The sequence below is a fragment of the Strongylocentrotus purpuratus genome, unplaced genomic scaffold (genome assembly GCF_000002235.5).
Source record: "Strongylocentrotus purpuratus isolate Spur 01 unplaced genomic scaffold, Spur_5.0 spur5_scaffold_2, whole genome shotgun sequence".
In the NCBI taxonomy this organism is placed as follows: Eukaryota; Metazoa; Echinodermata; class Echinoidea; order Camarodonta; family Strongylocentrotidae; genus Strongylocentrotus; species Strongylocentrotus purpuratus.
The window spans coordinates 22,422,026-22,441,198 of NW_022145605.1; the positions used below are offsets into that span (position 1 = coordinate 22,422,026).

General features: G+C 36.8%; 1 protein-coding gene across 2 annotated transcripts in view; it reads left to right on the top strand.

Annotated features, from left to right (window-relative positions):
* Positions 1–9,649: 9,649 nt before the first annotated feature.
* The window catches only part of LOC100890906 (deleted in malignant brain tumors 1 protein), a 44,421-nt gene continuing 34,897 nt past the window's right edge, over positions 9,650–19,173 (top strand). For both annotated transcript variants that reach the window (XM_030991988.1, XM_030991989.1), the window contains exons 1-2: positions 9,650–9,787; positions 14,146–14,454. In XM_030991988.1, coding sequence (XP_030847848.1) covers positions 9,706–9,787; positions 14,146–14,454 — 391 coding nt within the window. In that variant the 5' untranslated portion in view covers positions 9,650–9,705. The remainder of the gene's footprint in view (positions 9,788–14,145; positions 14,455–19,173) is intronic.

The following is a 19,173-nucleotide window of genomic DNA, read 5'->3' on the forward strand; positions in this document are numbered from 1 at the left end:
TTAAGACCCAATTCGCACAACGATCCTGACATCAGGTTTCAGCCAACATCGCAATTGTATAAATGGCGAAGTTGCAAAGCTAAGCCCTGCACCGTAAGGGCTCATTCAGACATGACGCAAAGAGCACCCGCAAACAAAAACCGCCGTTGTTTTTTGAGTTTACAAGAATGGCAACTTATAGTACGCACAACAAAAGATTTGCGCCTATTCACTGAACTCCGTGTTATAACCTGCAGGAATGTGCTGCGTATATAGGCATGATTAGGCATCATATACCTTATCGTGTCATATCTGGATAGGGTCTAACAGTGTATTTATAATACTATTGAATTGCGACGTTCAGATTGTAGTGCAACTGGTTCTATTTGTGGTTAGATCAGGGGGTGTTTCACAAAGACCAAGGTTGACTTTAAGTTGGACTTAAATATGGCAGGCCGCTCATGCCACTGTTTTCTCTCACCAGTATAATCGTAAGATACGATTATTTCCTTCAATAATGAATCATCAAAAAATTCAAATTCTTTAGATTTGTAACCATGATTTGTACGCCCCTTGAGATACCAATACCAGTAAAGGATGAGAGCAAACAGTGGCATGAACGGCCTGCCATAGTTAAGTCCAACGTATTTAAGTGGATCTTAGTCTTTGTGAAACACCCCCTGGGTGTATTCATATACTACTATTTTCATAATGGCATTAGATTTATTCAGTCTGTTCCTAGCTTCACTCATACAATGCGATCTTAGTTTCTTGGAGGTTTTATTTTTCATTTTCTACTTCCCTTAAACACTGTAAAATACATGTAGAATGAAATAAAAATGTAATAAACTTGACTATAATACCAACGAACATAGCATGTTGTTACAATTTAATATTGGCGTCATTTCGATTGTGCTATCCCCCACACTTACAAAGCCTGTGAAGACAAATAGCGCATGAGCCAGTAATTCAACTAAATGGATCCGGCTGACGCATCAAATGACAGATCGTGTGCAGCATGCATTACCCAGTACACAGTCAAACACCTCTAAATACATGTTCATTTTCACTGAATTTGGTAGACAATCTTGAGTTTATAGTATTAATCCTTATTCTTTAATAAAGTCTATACTTGAGAAAACAAAAGATGCGTATTACTTTATTATTTACATGTCTTTCCCATGTGAACAATATTTGTCTAAAGCTTTGGAAGGAGAAAAGCCGATTGCATCTAGCGTGCCACTTCGAGACTTGCTTGCCCAGTGTATTTGGCTGACTAGAGTCACAATTGTATCCCGTTCAATTTTTTTTGTTTTGTTATTAGGCCTTTGATCGAGGTCTAAAGATATGCATAGACCTTTGTATTTTGTGTATAAAAAATCAACCAACATTTTTGTCCAAAGTATAAGGTAGGAAAGCTTGGAGAATATTGGGAGCTCTAGAGACTCGATGAGAAAGATTTCTAAGGGGAAAATGGAGTGGGGTATGGGGAGCGAGAGAGACTTAGAAAGTGATGTTAATAGAACTGGTGATTTTGTAAGACAGCAAGAGAGAGAAAGAGATTGAGAGAAATGAGAAATAGACAGCGAGAGAGAGAGAGATATCGATGGGAAAGAAAAATAGAGAGAGAGACAGACAGAGTAAAGTGATGTGAGATTCAACGAGAGCCGTAACGGGTTCTCCTATACGAACCGAAAACACATCATTCCATCAATACCAAGCTTGAACTGTATGGTATACAATTTCGTCAACGTAGTCGACTTATTTACATTGTAATATTTTCAGTGACCTATAACCTGGTTTCGATGGGTGCGTTATGGCATAGGCATAATAATACTGAACCAACAAAAGCCGTTGCTTCGAGGACGTAGCGATCATAGATTGGGTAACCTTTAGTCTGGGAGCCTGTCCTGAAATAGTCTCTACATCAGACAATAAGATTCTACCCCTAAAAGTAATACTTAAATGATTCTTAACTTTACCGTTGCCCGTTGGATTTAGCCCCAAGATGACCTGAACAAAGTGGCAATGCCGAACGATTTCACCCCCATGATCTGAAGCCCACGCAACTATGCCCAAAAGGGAGTGACTGTACATTACTATACTCGAAAAACTGACAATTTTCTGTTTGGATATTGAGCAAAAAGGATTGGCAAACCCTTACAAAAAAAAACCATGGTAGTACCATGGTAGTACCATGGTAGTGCCATGGTATGGTACTGTACCATGGTAGACGGTATATTGGCCACGGTACATAACCATGGTACTACCATGGTAGTACCATGACAATTATTACGGTAGTACCACGGTATAGTATACTACCACGGTACTGTACCATGGTACTGGACCACAATACCGTGGTATATACCATGGTACTGTTCCACGGTAGTATACCACGGTACTGTACCATGGTACTGGACCACAATAATACCGTGGTATACCATGGTACTGTACCACGGTAGTATACCACGGTACTGTACCACGGTACTGTACCACAATAATACCGTGGTATACCATGGTACAGTACCATGGTATACCACGGTATATATTGTGTTCCAGTACCATGGTACAGTACCGTGGTATACTACCATGGTACAGTACCATGGTATACCACGGTATATATTGTGTTCCAGTACCATGGTACAGTACCGCGGTATACTACCGTGGTACAGTACCATGGTATACCACGGTATTATTGTGGTCCAGTACCATGGTATAATTTACAAATCTACTACATAATTAAAGCACTTTCAACACAGTATTCCTCATAATATTTGCCAGCCCTTGTTAATTTAATTTTGAAATAGCATGCTAGTGGTCTGCAAAATAGATGCAAAAATGACAGGAGCTGGCATGTCCACTTTCAACTCAATTATCCATTCAGCCGCTTATCTCGCAAACACGATCTGTTAACAAAAGACATCACAATAATGTTGATCATTATTGTTGAATGATCATATGACGTATCAAACATCAAACAATGGAAACAATATGTTTACTTTAAAAAAACGTTTATTCAAACGAGCTAAAATCTAGCTCGCGTAAAATATATAAAACAATTTACAGTCGAAAACTGAAGTCTATTTCTATAGCGAAGACTGCCGCTTGTAACATCATTATACAGGACACTAAACATTTTCAGCACACAACAATATTTTAAAGTGGTAAGTCTATTTCTATAGCGGAAGACTGCCGCTCATATTCAAATTACATAGTACATTATAAAAAAACTGTCCTTCCAGCGGAGGTGCGAGATTCGTTGACGATGTCGTACTCGAATTCAGTCGAAAGATGAAATTTGAAGAAACAATTGGTGACTAGGCCTTCTTGGCAGATCGTAGATGATGTCGGTGATCAATGATCATAGTACAGTTCCAAAATGAATGATGAACGACAGTCAAGAGTCGGCGATGTCGATCGGATGTGGAGTCCGTGTTCGGCGATGGTGAAACGCGGTATAGAGTTTGACGTCGAGGGTGATTGAAGACAGAACGATAGGTTAGGTCATCATTAATCGGAGTCAGGATCAGACCTGCAAACGACGAAACGCAAATCGAAGAAGGTTAAAAGGAGGTTCTTACCTTTAATCAAAGTTTGATGAGACTAGTGTTCAAAGACAGAAAAAACGTCGATAATGCCAATATCCAATTGATTATTAGAGTTCGCAACAATCTTCAAAGTTCAAACGCGAAAACGGAGGTCGACGTCAAAGACATGGTGATGGTGGCGTTGATGTATATTGGTGAAGATGATGATAAAGAACGAGGTCGATATGGAAACTACTCATTTGTCATGTTGCGTCTATATCTGTAATTTAAAAAAGACAATTTTGAATTAGAGTCTATAAAAAATTTAAAAAATTAATATCAACAACTGTCAACATAAAATCACACAGTCACAGACGCAGACATGACATCGATTAAGCGTAATTCGTTAATATGCTGGGTTTTTATGCAGTATGTTCTAAAAAGAATAAAACATTAAATCCTGCGAGCAATGATACTATAATCACAGCAGAGTTAATGTGTATGTAAATGGACAAATTTTGCTTCGAATGATATCTGCCCCATAAACCCATCAAGATCCTACATCAAATTACGTACATGGGATCATACATGTTCAGTCTTAATATCCTGTCGGAATGTGTTTTAAGTCCCAGTTAACACTGTCATAAATAACTATCTAGACATCGAGTAGATCTATGTACATAAAGTAAATAAGGTAGATGATTCTTAAACTTACCCATACTGTTGTAGATTAGCAGGAAAACTCAGTATTCAGCATTATTTTGCAGAGAAAACACCAAGATTCAGTCTAGCTCCTGTCTAGGCAAAGCTACATTGTGAATTTATAATGCACACAGATATAGTGTAGCTTGTGCGTGCACTATTCCCAATGCAAGCTTTGTACAGCGATCCTTTGACACGTACACAGTACACATAGCTAGCCATTCAAAATATGCGGGGTTATATTGCACAACGGTTCCACAGGATTGGCTGTGTGTAGTACGTGGTGTGTGTGTGTGTGTGTATGTGTGTATATGTATATGGGGCCTGTAGGTATGACCTTCTTTATGATATTTCAAGCTGTTGCACAATTTCTAATGTACACACCATTGATAAATGGCCAAATGAAAATAAGTTTTCAACTCCTGCTTTCCCCTAATAATAATTGCAGACGTTTTAACTACATTAATGAATTTGTTAAAATAATAAACTTAAGTCAGATTGCTAGATGTATTTTTTAATTGTCAGTTTTTCATTTCAACTAAAATCTTAGAAAACTTAAGGACTATGAAATTACATAATTGTACTGGATTCACGCGATATCATTTTTTTAAATACATTTTTTTCTTTCTACAATTCTTATATTTTTGTTTGAATATTTTTTTATATTCATAACAATTTTGTTTTTAATGATACTTATGAGTTTTTTTTTTTTTTTTTTTTTTTTTTTTTTTTTTATAATTCTTTTCAAATATTTTTGAACAATAATTATTATAATTGTTTTGATTTTTCTTCATGATTCTGAAATATTTTTATTTTCATTTTGTTATTAATTCTTATGTTTTTTTTTTGGTTTCATGCGTCCGCTAATTTGTTGTTGTTTTTGTTTTCAAAATTTAAAGTCCATTCTTTGAAACAGATTTTGTGGGTCGGTGGAATTGTGTGCACGAGGTAACTTTGAGTAGGTCTGTAACACACTCGGTTATACTTCGTGTGTTTAAACCATGCCAACAGTTACCTTGAGCAAACGATTCGGTATATCAATAAGTTATAAGGAAACTGAAAAAGAGCAAAAACAAATGACAAACTAGTGTCAAACACAGAATCATGTTAACCATGGTAGTACCAAGGTTAGTACCATGGTAGTACCGTGGAAGTCCGGTAGTACCATGGTAGTACCATGGTAGTTCCATGGTAGAATCATGCGTACCATGATAGTACCACGGTTATTATGGTAATACCATGGTAATACCATGGAAGTACGGTAGTACCATGGTAGTACCATGGTAGTATGGTAGCACCATGGTAGTACCATGGTAGTACCATGGTTATTATGGTAATACCATGGTAATATCATGGAAGTACGGTAGTACCATGGTAATACCATGGAAGTACGGTAGTACCATGGTAGTACCATGGTAGTACCATGGCAGTATGGTAGTACCATGGTAGTACCATGGTATAATTATGCCTACCATGGTAGTACCATGGTTATTATGGTAATACCATGGTAATACCATAACAACCATGGTAGTACCATGGTATACCATGGGTTTTTTTGTAAGGGAACGCCCCTTGAGTTCAGAAGGAACCTCACAAAATATTCCTTTAGGAAGGGGGCTGTCCTGCCAAAACCACCTCAAGAAGTGTACACCCCCACGCACACATCCTTTTTTTAATTGTTTTTTTCTTTAAGGCATTAAAACATTACTTAGCGATAAACTTCCTCAAAATTATTGTATTTACATGTTCACCAGGGCCCTGTCTTACAAACTTACAATTAATTTGCGATTGATATAAATCGCAACTATGTACATAAGAGATAGGAGACTGCAAACTTGCGATTGACTGGAGGACTTGCGATTGATTTGGATCATTCGCAACTCTTTGTAAGACGGGGCCATCGAAACTAGATAAGGGAATGTGTGCTTATTATTGATTCTATGTTAATCGTACCGTGTTCACTTTTTTTAACCATATTGATATGTGCCCCTGTGATACCAGCGTGTGTGTGAAAGGTCGCCCTCTTTTATCATTTTTCAAATAAGTACAATAAATAGATAACATTTTCGAAGTGTCTTCCTTTGCCGATGTTTATCAAACAGTAGGGAAATTTGTAAATGTGACTTTCTGCTTGTGTACCTGCATATGTTCACTCGGAAAATCTTATGCAAACATTCAAATTAAAATATAAAAAAGGGTTTAGATTATCATCGGGAAGTTAACATGACCCAACACATAGATTATGGCACATGAATATATGAAATTAATATTAAGTATAAGTAGTGTTACTCCTTTTACTCATTATTCATACACTTATCATTTGTTGTGAACTGAATGAGTTTCGTCAAATTTGTAAGAATTGAAAGAATAGCAACACGTGACACTTCAAGACATACCCAATTTCAGGGGTATATTATTCGGGGATTTGTATTTTAAAAAAGCCATGTTTAAAACCATTCATACCCTAGGTTCATAGTACTCTTTATCACTGTCTATGTTTACCTAACGGTGTGTCCCTCTCTTTCTCTCTTGCCTGTCCTCCTTTCACATTGCTTTCACGCTCTTCGTCTCTCTCCACCCCCCCCCCCTCTTCTCTCTCTCTCTCTCTCTTTCTCTCTCCTGCCTATTTTAGTTTTTTTCTTCTCTATCTCTATCTATCCTATATCTCTCCTTCTCCAACTCCCTCTCTCATTATTTTTCTTCAATCCATATGTTTCCAAAACAACTAGTGTTTCAAACGGACAAACTGATGTCAATAGAAGAAAAATGTTGAACAATAAGATAACAGAAACATAATTTTAGTAGACACAATAGATCTCAAAATCTATTTTACGTGTCTTTTCAACACACCATGCAATGTAAAATATTTCTTGGAAAATATTTTAATATAGGCCTACAACAAAATTTGGCAAATTCCTTTAGAAAACAAGTAACAACATACGAAAGATAATCAATAGTCGTACTATCAAAAAACAGTAAAATAATTAAGGGAAATCTGATTTGTTCGACAACATTATATTTTAATCATACTCCTCTTTTTCAGAAAAATGTAATAAAACTACTGTTAAAACAACCCAACAATTCACATTTTTTAATGAAGAATTAAAGAAGTATTATGCATAACAAAGTTTATGAAATTAATGTAAGTAAATATAATTTGGAATAATTATATGTAGGAGTGTGTGTGTGTGTGTGTGTGTGTGTGTGTGTGTAATTGGGTTTTTACAGACGTGTATCAATCAGATATGATTATTTACGTCTGGGACCGACCTTTAACGTCTCTATCCGAAAGACGTACGAATGTTGATCACTACGTTTATGTCTGTTTTTTTCACATTGTCATGTAAGACTCTATCTCGAAATGATTTCCCTAATTTATTTACAATAAATTGGATATCATTCAGATTTGTACAATGTTTTTAACTGTTGATAGTTATTTAATTTCATAATTTATTTTTTTTTTCCTTTTTTTTTTCTACAAAATGTATTTCCTTTCCCGTAAGATGTTACTGTACTGTAGTAACATGTTTGATATCATCGAGATGTAGTTTTAATCTTATGCACAAGTGGGTCGGGGTTTAACTTTTCATCATACCTTCGTATTTCGTGTTCCAATAGAAACGTAATACTTAACAATGGAGGGGGCGATAGATAGTTGTCTTCTTACCTTTTTTTGTATCTGCTTCTGTTTAGACGATTTAACATGGCTTGAAGTTATGCAAAAATAAAGAAATTAAAAAAAGGACTACCTAATCGTTTATTCGTTATACTTTTAGACCCATATATATTGTACACACGCAGATACAAACCTATATGTACCTACAGCGTCATAAGACGGACATATGTAGTGGGAAAAAAAAGTCATTAAGTAGACATGGTCATTAGCAGGACATTTTCATGTCCTGTTAACGATTGGAAATTAGAATTACTGCCCTTAACGTACCTTGCAGGCAGAGGAAAGGTATAGACCTCCCAAGAAACAATATGTTTATTCATTAGTCATTAGTTTAATCAGTTATATCGTTTTGAATCGTTAGGGTATACCTCTTTTTTATGATATCCTGTTAAAGTACCAGTTAGGGTTATATATAGATTTCCTGCTAATACAATTTTACCAAAACATGACAACGAATTTTGAATATTGATGTATATCAAAATTATTAAACCGTGTAACATCATCAGGTAACCTAGTTCTACCTACTGGTGCTATAGGTTATTCATATTTCAATTTTATTTTTAATTTTTTATAACCGTTCTCTGTCACTATTCAGTGTCTTTTTTTAATCAAACATACCCATATCTTCCTTCGTTCCATATGGAAAATGATGAATTTCTGTTTGTGCGTTGAGTAGTTAAGTAAATATTATGATTTCGATGAGACGTTACGAAGAGAAGGACCCGCTACTTCGGTATTTTATGTTGCATTCCATCATGTCTGACTATAAGCTTGGCAAACTTGACCGAAATTGATAAAAGTGGACGAATTATGAAAATAATTCAGATTTGTCATGCTCATATTCGCCCTATAATAATAATAATGAAAATTTATAATGCGCCATGTCTGTCGAAATTGACACTCCTGGCGCAGTTGTGAGAACATTGTATAATTGTGAGCAAACGTCTATCCAGTAATTTAAGAAAGAAAGCAAAGAATACATTAGTTTAAGTTTAACACACTTCAGGGCATAATTTTGCGACAATAGAATTACAACATCAATTTTAACATACAAAGCAAGGTTACCCCCGCTAAAATATTGATTGATTGATTGATTGCTCGATCGATTTTATTTATTTACCTACAGCAACAGCAATACATTTTAAACAATAATTTACATATACAAGAAGAGAAACTATTGGTTGGTAAAAGGGGCCAGATAATAGCACATGTCCTAGTCGAGTCTAACCCCTTAAACAGCTATACAATGTATTTTGGTACAAATCAGTTAAGAGAACGTAACAAAACAAAATATAATGAATTTACTTTTACAATCAATACTTTAAAAAAAACACGAATCAGTACTCGACAATGTCTTACAATATACAAACTAATAATGTAAATTACAGGTAAGAATTGAAAAATATTGGAGATATTGTTGTTAATATCCAATACAAAGTATATTACACTAATAAAAAGTTATATAAGGGTAGTACAGAGTAAGAAATAATCAAACAAACTAATATGTTGAAGTAGAAATGTTTTTAAATGATATTTGAAATGTGGGTGGGGTTCTCATTTCAGTGTTAAGGAAAGAGTGTGTTCCACAATTCGAGTCCAGAACTACACATACACATACGTAAATATCCACAATGAAATACGACATTCTTCTGTTTGACGTACCACTGCGAATATTTACATTATGACGCATTATAACGGCCATTTATGATTACAGACTTATGCGAAAAAGAAGGTATTATACATATACGCGTATGTGCTCGTTTGAGCTTGTTTGGGGCGTGCATTGATGCAGGTTCATTCCATAACATTCTCTGTATCACAATGGCGCCGGTTGGGTGTGTGCGATTTGCTTCATGGTTAACATGTCTTCTTGCAGTCTTGCAGTTGAATAGCTGCTACGGTCGTAAGCCATTTTCAATAGGTTTCATATCTTATGAATTTGTACAGTTTCATTTGAATATTTTTTATTTGCTATAGTAATCATATATTACTTGACCTTACAACAATCCTTGTTTTCAATTTTGATTTTGAATATTTGCAGTATCTTGACCAGCCACATTTGATTATTCATAATTTCATATATCATTTCCGGCAGTTTATTTGAACTAGTAACAATTTTTACTACCAATTTTAATATTTAGTATATTTACAGTACTCTTGTCCAGCCACTTATGATTATTTGTATTCATATACATATTATTTTCCGGCAGTACTATTCTATTGCTTGCTTTTTTTTTTAATATTTATCTTGATCCTGTTATTTCTTGTTTGTTTTTAAATATGTCTTTTGGTGTAACAATGTCATTTTATGTCACAAATTATATGATTATTTAATGTTTTTACATTGTTTCACACGGCCCCAATGGAAATCAATCTTGTTACTGTTTGGGCTTTTTTAACCGTGTATAAATAAAGATTTCAGTTCAATTCTAATAAAGGGACTCGGTAACATTTTTAAGATGAGAGATAGCAGTGCTAAGGTAGTGACTTCAATGCTAGATGTACATTTAAAGATAATCTGAAAATTTGAGTGAAAACGGACCATTATTCATGGTACAAATAGGGAAAAACTGATCTGATCGATTACTTAATTCTCCTAACTATATTATTACAATTTAATTACATTTTAGGTGAATGGAAATCGTCACAAAGCAATAAAATGGCTCTACATTCCATTCCAGACATTTAAGTGTTGACAGATTGTTTATAGCCTGTTTTATGTCCTTTTTTCATGGAAAAACGGTCGGGCAAATTCAAAAAAGGTTGGGAGAATTTACTGTTAATCACTGTTAGAGGGTGTCATACATCGACCTTTTCAAAGAAAACCATAGATATCTTCGTGGTTTGAGAATTTTTTCAGGATTTTTTGCATGTCAGAGGGTTAGTACAGTAGAAGGAATATAATAACATTATATACAAAAATTAAGCAATTTTTTCATCAACCTTCAACAATGTTACCAAGTCACTTTAACATGTGAAATGTTATTTGATTTGCAAATACAATTTATTTTGGCCGTCGTCTTAAGCCAGGAGATATATTTCGAACGTAACATTTGTTTATGATGAAACGTCTGATTTAAAAACATGTTTAAGAGAATGAAATGTCTCTTTTATAATTTGTGGTACTTATTACGCAATACATATAAAAACCTGTTAAGAAGAAGGAAACAAATCAATGAGTGCTATGACAATTCAAATCTTCAAAATAAATTACAAACACTATTTTATTTGTTCTATTTTATTTCTGAAACCCGTCATCGTGAAGAAAAGAACTCTCAATAAATTTTTATTTCGATTATTTGTATTATTATTTGTATATTGCCGTGACGGAGGAATATCAACATTAAATTATTTGCTCTATAATTATATATATATATATATATATATATATATATATATATATATTACCAAAACACCACAACGAATTCCAATATTAATGTATATCATAATAATTAAATCTTTTTACATCATCAGGTAACCTAGTTCTACCTACTGTTGGTACGTTGTACCTATACAACGAACATATCGGTTATTCATATTTTCGTTTTATTTTAAATTTATAATTCCATTCGTTATCATTCTACAGAGTCTCTTTTTTTTAATCAAACAGATCTCAAACAGATATTTAGAATTATCTGATATATTACAAAAAGAAGGATTCGTTACTCCGAAATTATACATTACATGTCATTCTGTCTGACTACAAACATGACGATCTTGATCGAAATTGACAGCAAATTGACAAATCCATAAAAATAATGCAACTTTTGGATGCTCATATTTACCCTATTCACTCCCTAAACTTAAGTAAATATCGAAAATGAAATAACAAATTCTTCTGTTTGACGAACGACTGCAAAAGTTTACATTATGACGCATGACAACGGCCATATTTGATTGTATGGATTGATGGAAGAGTGCTCAAGAACTTTAAGCCTGTTCGAAAATTTCCCCGTCCTGCAATTAGACGGAGTGACAACGTACTTTAACCGAGGAGAACGTACTACAAACGAACTGATTACCGTACTATGAACGGAATTGCCGTACTTCGATCCTACTTCAAACGTGTTACAACGTGCTGTGGTCGACTATCAATTAGGCCTACTAGCAGCATAAGCCCCCCCCCCCCCTTCACACCAAACTAGTACTCACTACGCTCTGGAACCGTCCTAGAAAATCGTAAAAACAGGTTATAGTCGGGGTAGAATGTGTAAATAATGTCTACAATCCGGTCCTAGATTGCAGGACGGGGAAATTTTGAACAGGCTCCAAGTTCTAGAGCACCCTTCCCGTCCAAGCCAGTCCGAGCGCGTCCATGAAGTTATTAAACAGATCGTAAATAGTTGCTACTTCGTTCACTCCGTTCCCACACAGTTTGAGCCAGTTTGGCAACATTTTAAAGAACGTAGTGAGAACTAGTTTGGTGTCGTGGGGGCTTCACTTGAATGTCTTGATCTGCAGAGCTTGATCGTATTGGGAACGAGGTAGAACTAGTTAATAACGAGTTTAAACTGACAACGGACTGGCTTGGACTGCCTGGAAGTGGCAAATTTACCCGATCTGAACTTGATATGAAATGACTGTGGACGGGGCACGGACGAGATGGACGTTTTGAGGACTGTTTATGAACGAACTAGGATCGTATTATAGACATGATTAACGCATTTTACCCCGACCACAACCGATTTTACGATTTTCCAGGACGGTTACAGAATGTAGTGTGAACTAAGTTTTTCAATAGCTTTCATATCTCGTAAATTTATATCCTTTCAATTGATTATTTTTTTATTTTTGTTTTGAATATTTGTAGTATCTTGACCAGCCACATTTGATTATTCATAATTTTAAATACAATTGTCGACAGTTTTTTTTTTAACTGGTAACACTTCTTATAACCAATTTGAATTTGCAGTATATTTACAGTACTCTTGTTCACCCACTCATTATTTTTTGTATTCATATTAACTTTCTTTTCCGGCAGTACTATTCTATTTTTATTTTTGTTATATATGTTGATCGTGTAATTTCTTGTTTGTTTGTTTTGTTTTGTTTTGTTTGTTTGTTTGTTTGTTTATCACACATGATATGTTAATTTGATGTATTTACATTGTTTCACATGGCCCCAGTGGAAATCAGTCTTGTAACTGTTCGGGCTTTTTTAACCGTGTATAAATAAAGATATCAATTCAATTCTATTAACATGTGAAAATTATTTGATTTACAAAGACAATTTATTTTGGCTGTCCTTGTCTTAGGCAAGGAGATATATTTCGAACGTAACATTTATTTATGATGAAACGTCTGATTTTAAAAAATGTTTAAGAGAATGAAATAACTGTGTTTTATGTTACTTATTACGCAATACATATGAAAACCTGTCAAGAAGAAGGAAAACATCGATGAGTACTATGACAAAATAAATTACATAAACTATTTTATTTTTTCTATTTTATTTCTGAAACCGGTCATAGTGAAGAAAAGAAACTCTTTTTATTTCGATTATTTGTATTATTATTTGTATATTGCCGCGACGGAGGATTATCAACATTAAGTTATTTGTTCTATAATAATATATTTATATATTACCAAAATTATTTATCATTCTGCAGTCTCCATTTTTTTAACCAAACAGACATCCATACCTTCGTTTCATGATTTGATATGGAAAAAATAATCTTGTTTGGAGACCATCACCATCAAATAAAAAAATGTGCATATGAAATGAGAAGATAATTTGATTTATCTGATATATCCCAAAGAAAAGGATTCGTTACCCCGATAATATACATTACATTTCATCCTGTCTGACTAGAAGCATGACAACCTTGACCGAAATTAACAGCTAAATGACAAAATCATGAAAATGATGCACATATGTGATGCTCATCTTACCACTCCCTACACCTCAATATCGAAAATGAAATTAACAATTCGTCTTTTTGACGTACCACTGCGAAAGTTTACATTTTGCTCTCAAAACAATAACTTGTACAGGTCCCTCATTTTGTAATAGCTTGGACGTAAAAATCACAAAGCTTACGTCTATGAAACAGGGAGGCACTCGTTTTCACACAACGCAGGCCTCAGTCATCCGCCTTGGTTGTATTCGAGCCCAACGTGGTTTGACAGGCAACTAAGCCAACTCGCCTCCTCGCTATTATCTATGCATGCGTGCAAAACATAGCTTTTAACAAGCTATGCCAGATGTACCTCTCATTCAGTTATTTTCTATGATATTTCCCTGCTCTTTATTTCATGTAGAGGCACCCTATAGTGTACGACTTGTGAATGGTACATCGCCCGGTGAAGGAAGAGTAGAGGTTTTGTACAAAGGCCAATGGAACACCATCTGTGATGATTTCTGGAATCTTGAAGAAGCACAGGTTGTATGTCGTCAGCTTGGCTATGGCACCGATTTTGTCGTAGCTAGGGGATCTGCCTACTATGGTGAAGGATCAGGACCGATTCGACAAGCCCAGTGCTCTGGTCTGGAGTCTAACTTGGGCTCCTGTTCTCTGACTTCAGGGGATTCCGAATGTAGCCATAGTGAGGATGCAGGAGTAAATTGTGGTAAGCTTATACTTCCTTTTCGCATGACGAGTAATTACTACACTCAGCAAAAAAATAACAATGGCACTCTATATTTTTCTAAATTTTTCAATTAAACCCTCAAAAAGATATAATTAGATTTGTAATTAGATTACAGGAAAAATTCATACTCAACCAGTATTAAGTTTTGGGTTTGTCCCATAGAATTAATGTTCGGATTACGAAATACGACTTTCTCATGTTCGCACATTTTAATAGGTGACGCATTATAAGCTACGGTCACAAAGGTTCGTACGAACGATGCGTTCGTACGAATCTCCCTGTTCGTAGGAATTCCAGAGTTCGTAGAGATTCGTAGATGGGGTATATTTTCTTACGTCGTTCTAACGGACTTCGTACGAACGCCGTTTAATTTGTTTCTCATTTTTCGTAAGAATGCCTTGGGTTCTTCTTACGTCAGACTTACGGCCATTAAACAAGTTGTTTGCTCTCGCAAGATGATCCTACGTGTAACTGACGGCATTCTCAAGGTTATTCGTAAAAAGATTTTACGATTTTTAAAATATTTTGTCAGTTTGCAAAAAAGCGCTGCATAAATAGAAAAACATGTGTAAGTACACCTAAAAAAACACCTTACGAACGCCAGGAGTAGTTCTTACGAAAGCTATACGAATCTCTGTTCGTAAGGCGTTCTTTAGGATGCTGTAAGAGCCCGCTGTGAACAACTTCAGGCATTATTAAGATCATTGTAAGAAATTTGAGGCTTCTAAATTTGTCGCTCGACCCTACAAAATGTACGAAGAACTTGCGTGGTTCTTACGATGAAATTACATCGTTCATACGGCCGCCATACGAAGAGAGGTTTTCGTTTAAAGAGGTTGAATAAAATCTTGGACAAGACCATCGACCAATCTGCGAACTTACGAACGGTCTGCGAATGGTCTACGAACGCTGGTTTCGTATGGCCTAGTAAGAAGATCTTACGAAATGGTCTGAAAATCGTTCGTACGGCGTTCGTAGCAGCCCGTAACGTAAAGCTTTGGTCACAAATGACGTAACGAACTGCTACGAGCGCCGTACGAACGATTTTCAGACAATAGAAATTCGGGAAGACAATCGACAAACAGGGATATTCGTACGAAATAATCGTTCGTACGAACCTTTGTGACCGTAGCTTTATTGTGACCGTTGCTTTAGACTCGAACCCACCTTGGTTTGACAGGCAACTACTAACGGTCATAAAAGTTTGTACGAACGATGCTTTCGTACGAATCTACCTGTTTTTCCACTATCTTCCCGAATTTCCATTGTCTGAAAATCGTTCGTACGGCGTTCGTAGCAGTTCGTAATGGCATTTGTGACCAAGGCCTTAGGTCTTGGTCACACATGCCATTACCTTGCGATGACGTTTGGCACCACCCAACTTGCTTCCTCGCTTAAGCCTCGGTCACAAATACCCTTACGGGCTGCTACGAACGCCGTACGAACGATTTTCAGACCATTTCGTAAGATCTTCTTAAGAACGCCGTACGAAACCAGCGTTCGTAGACCGTTCGTAAGATCGCAAATTGGTCGATGGTCTTGTCCAAGTTTTTTTTTAACATCGTACGAAACCCTCTCTTCGTAAGGCGGCCGTACGAATGCCGTAAATACACCGTAAGAACCACGCAAGATTTTCGTACATTTCGTAGGGTCAAAGGGACAATTCGAGAAGCTTAAAATTATTACAATGACCGTAAGAACGCGTCAAGTTGTTCATAGAGGGCTCTTACGGCGTTCGTAAGAACGCCTAACGAGCGGAGATTCGTATGGCCTTCGTATGAACGACTCATGGCGTTCGTAAGGCGTTCGTAAGGTGCTCGTAAGGTGTACGTATACAATTTATGCAAATTTTGAGTTTTAGCGGTTATAAAGCCAAGCGCGCGAAGTTCAAATCTTCACTCTGTTCATAGTCAAAGGCGACGGAAGTGGGGGGGAGAGGCGGGGGCAGGGGGGGGGGCACTCGCCCCCAACCAATAAACGTCTTTTTGCCCCCCCCCCCCCCCAAACAAAACAAAAGCCCCACCCCCTCCTCCTCCCCTTCCCCCAAAAAGAAAAGCAGTAAAGGAGTAAAAATGGTTTGTATTTTTAACCCAAAAGAACATAACAATAATAAAAACCTGAAATAAATCACATATAAAATTCCATTCAAAGAAAAGGAAAGATAAAAGGAATTTAAATTCTTAAACATTCCGCATGCCACCTATCTTTGTCAATGGGGGATTTTATAATAGCGATACGAGCATATCGTCGAAATATTGTGAAAGGATGGGAAAGCATTTGTGTTTTTTGTTTTAGGGGTGAGAAGACATGAGCCCCTGAACGCTGGCGTACTGATAGGGGGTGGGGGTGGGGTGTTATTTCGTATTCGATACCAGTGATTTACAAATGTTACTGAAATGACATAATTTTCCGGTATTTTTTTCTCAATCATTATGTAAGTCATACCTTTTTATGCGTTTGTTGGAAAATTAGAAATTCCCAAATTTACAGGCGGGCGAAAAATATGCTTATTTAAAGTCTTTATGTCAGGGCCTGCAGAACAGCTGGGCTCGGGGGCTCGAGCCCCCTCACTTTTTGAAAACGTATGTTAAAGAGAAAAAGAAAGAAAGAGAGAAAAAATAAGTGACCTGTCAATGTCATAAATAAGGTATCAAAATATACTGATCTGACCGTAACTAAAATGCCTAATAAAAACCACAGAGCTTACAGGGGCTCCTCCTTCGGACCCCACTAGGGGCCCTAAAGCGGTTCCCTGGATGCTTATCTGACCATAATTAAATACCTAAAACCCCTGAGCTTCCGGGGTCTCTGCCCCCTGGACCCCACCAATGGCCCTAAGGTTGACCACTGGATGCTCATCTGACCGTAGTTAAATATCTAAAAAAAAAACTCTGAGCTTCCAGGGGCTCTGCCCCCTGGACTCCCCTCCAATTAGTGACATGCCAGTGTCACAAATAAGCTTACCTAAAGCTTATCTAAATATGCTTATCTGACAGTAATGTAATGCCTAAAATCCCTGAGCTTCAGGGGGCTCAGCCCCTTGACTCCTTGCCGGGGCTCAAGCCCTGGACCCCACGTCAATATACGTGTAAGAGTGGTGGTGATGCAGAAATTTCTTCTGCCCCCCGCCTTCCAAAAGTTTTGGGTTTGTCCCATAGAATTAATGTTCGGATTACGAAATACGACTTTCTCATGTTCGCACATTTTAATAGGTGACGCATTATAAGCTACGGTCACAAAGGTTCGTACGAACGATGCGTTCGTACGAATCTCCCTGTTCGTAGGAATTCCAGAGTTCGTAGAGATTCGTAGATGGGGTATATTTTCTTACGTCGTTCTAACGGACTTCGTACGAACGCCGTTTAATTTGTTTCTCATTTTTCGTAAGAATGCCTTGGGTTCTTCTTACGTCAGACTTACGGCCATTAAACAAGTTGTTTGCTCTCGCAAGATGATCCTACGTGTAACTGACGGCATTCTCAAGGTTATTCGTAAAAAGATTTTACGATTTTTAAAATATTTTGTCAGTTTGCAAAAAAGCGCTGCATAAATAGAAAAACATGTGTAAGTACACCTAAAAAAACACCTTACGAACGCCAGGAGTAGTTCTTACGAAAGCTATACGAATCTCTGTTCGTAAGGCGTTCTTTAGGATGCTGTAAGAGCCCGCTGTGAACAACTTCAGGCATTATTAAGATCATTGTAAGAAATTTGAGGCTTCTAAATTTGTCGCTCGACCCTACAAAATGTACGAAGAACTTGCGTGGTTCTTACGATGAAATTACATCGTTCATACGGCCGCCATACGAAGAGAGGTTTTCGTTTAAAGAGGTTGAATAAAATCTTGGACAAGACCATCGACCAATCTGCGAACTTACGAACGGTCTGCGAATGGTCTACGAACGCTGGTTTCGTATGGCCTAGTAAGAAGATCTTACGAAATGGTCTGAAAATCGTTCGTACGGCGTTCGTAGCAGCCCGTAACGTAAAGCTTTGGTCACAAATGACGTAACGAACTGCTACGAGCGCCGTACGAACGATTTTCAGACAATAGAAATTCGGGAAGACAATCGACAAACAGGGATATTCGTACGAAATAATCGTTCGTACGAACCTTTGTGACCGTAGCTTTATTGTGACCGTTGCTTTAGACTCGAACCCACCTTGGTTTGACAGGCAACTACTAACGGTCATAAAAGTTTGTACGAACGATGCTTTCGTACGAATCTACCTGTTTTTCCACTATCTTCCCGAATTTCCATTGTCTGAAAATCGTTCGTACGGCGTTCGTAGCAGTTCGTAATGGCATTTGTGACCAAGGCCTTAGGTCTTGGTCACACATGCCATTACCTTGCGATGACGTTTGGCACCACCCAACTTGCTTCCTCGCTTAAGCCTCGGTCACAAATACCCTTACGGGCTGCTACGAACGCCGTACGAACGATTTTCAGACCATTTCGTAAGATCTTCTTAAGAACGCCGTACGAAACCAGCGTTCGTAGACCGTTCGTAAGATCGCAAATTGGTCGATGGTCTTGTCCAAGTTTTTTTTTAACATCGTACGAAACCCTCTCTTCGTAAGGCGGCCGTACGAATGCCGTAAATACACCGTAAGAACCACGCAAGATTTTCGTACATTTCGTAGGGTCAAAGGGACAATTCGAGAAGCTTAAAATTATTACAATGACCGTAAGAACG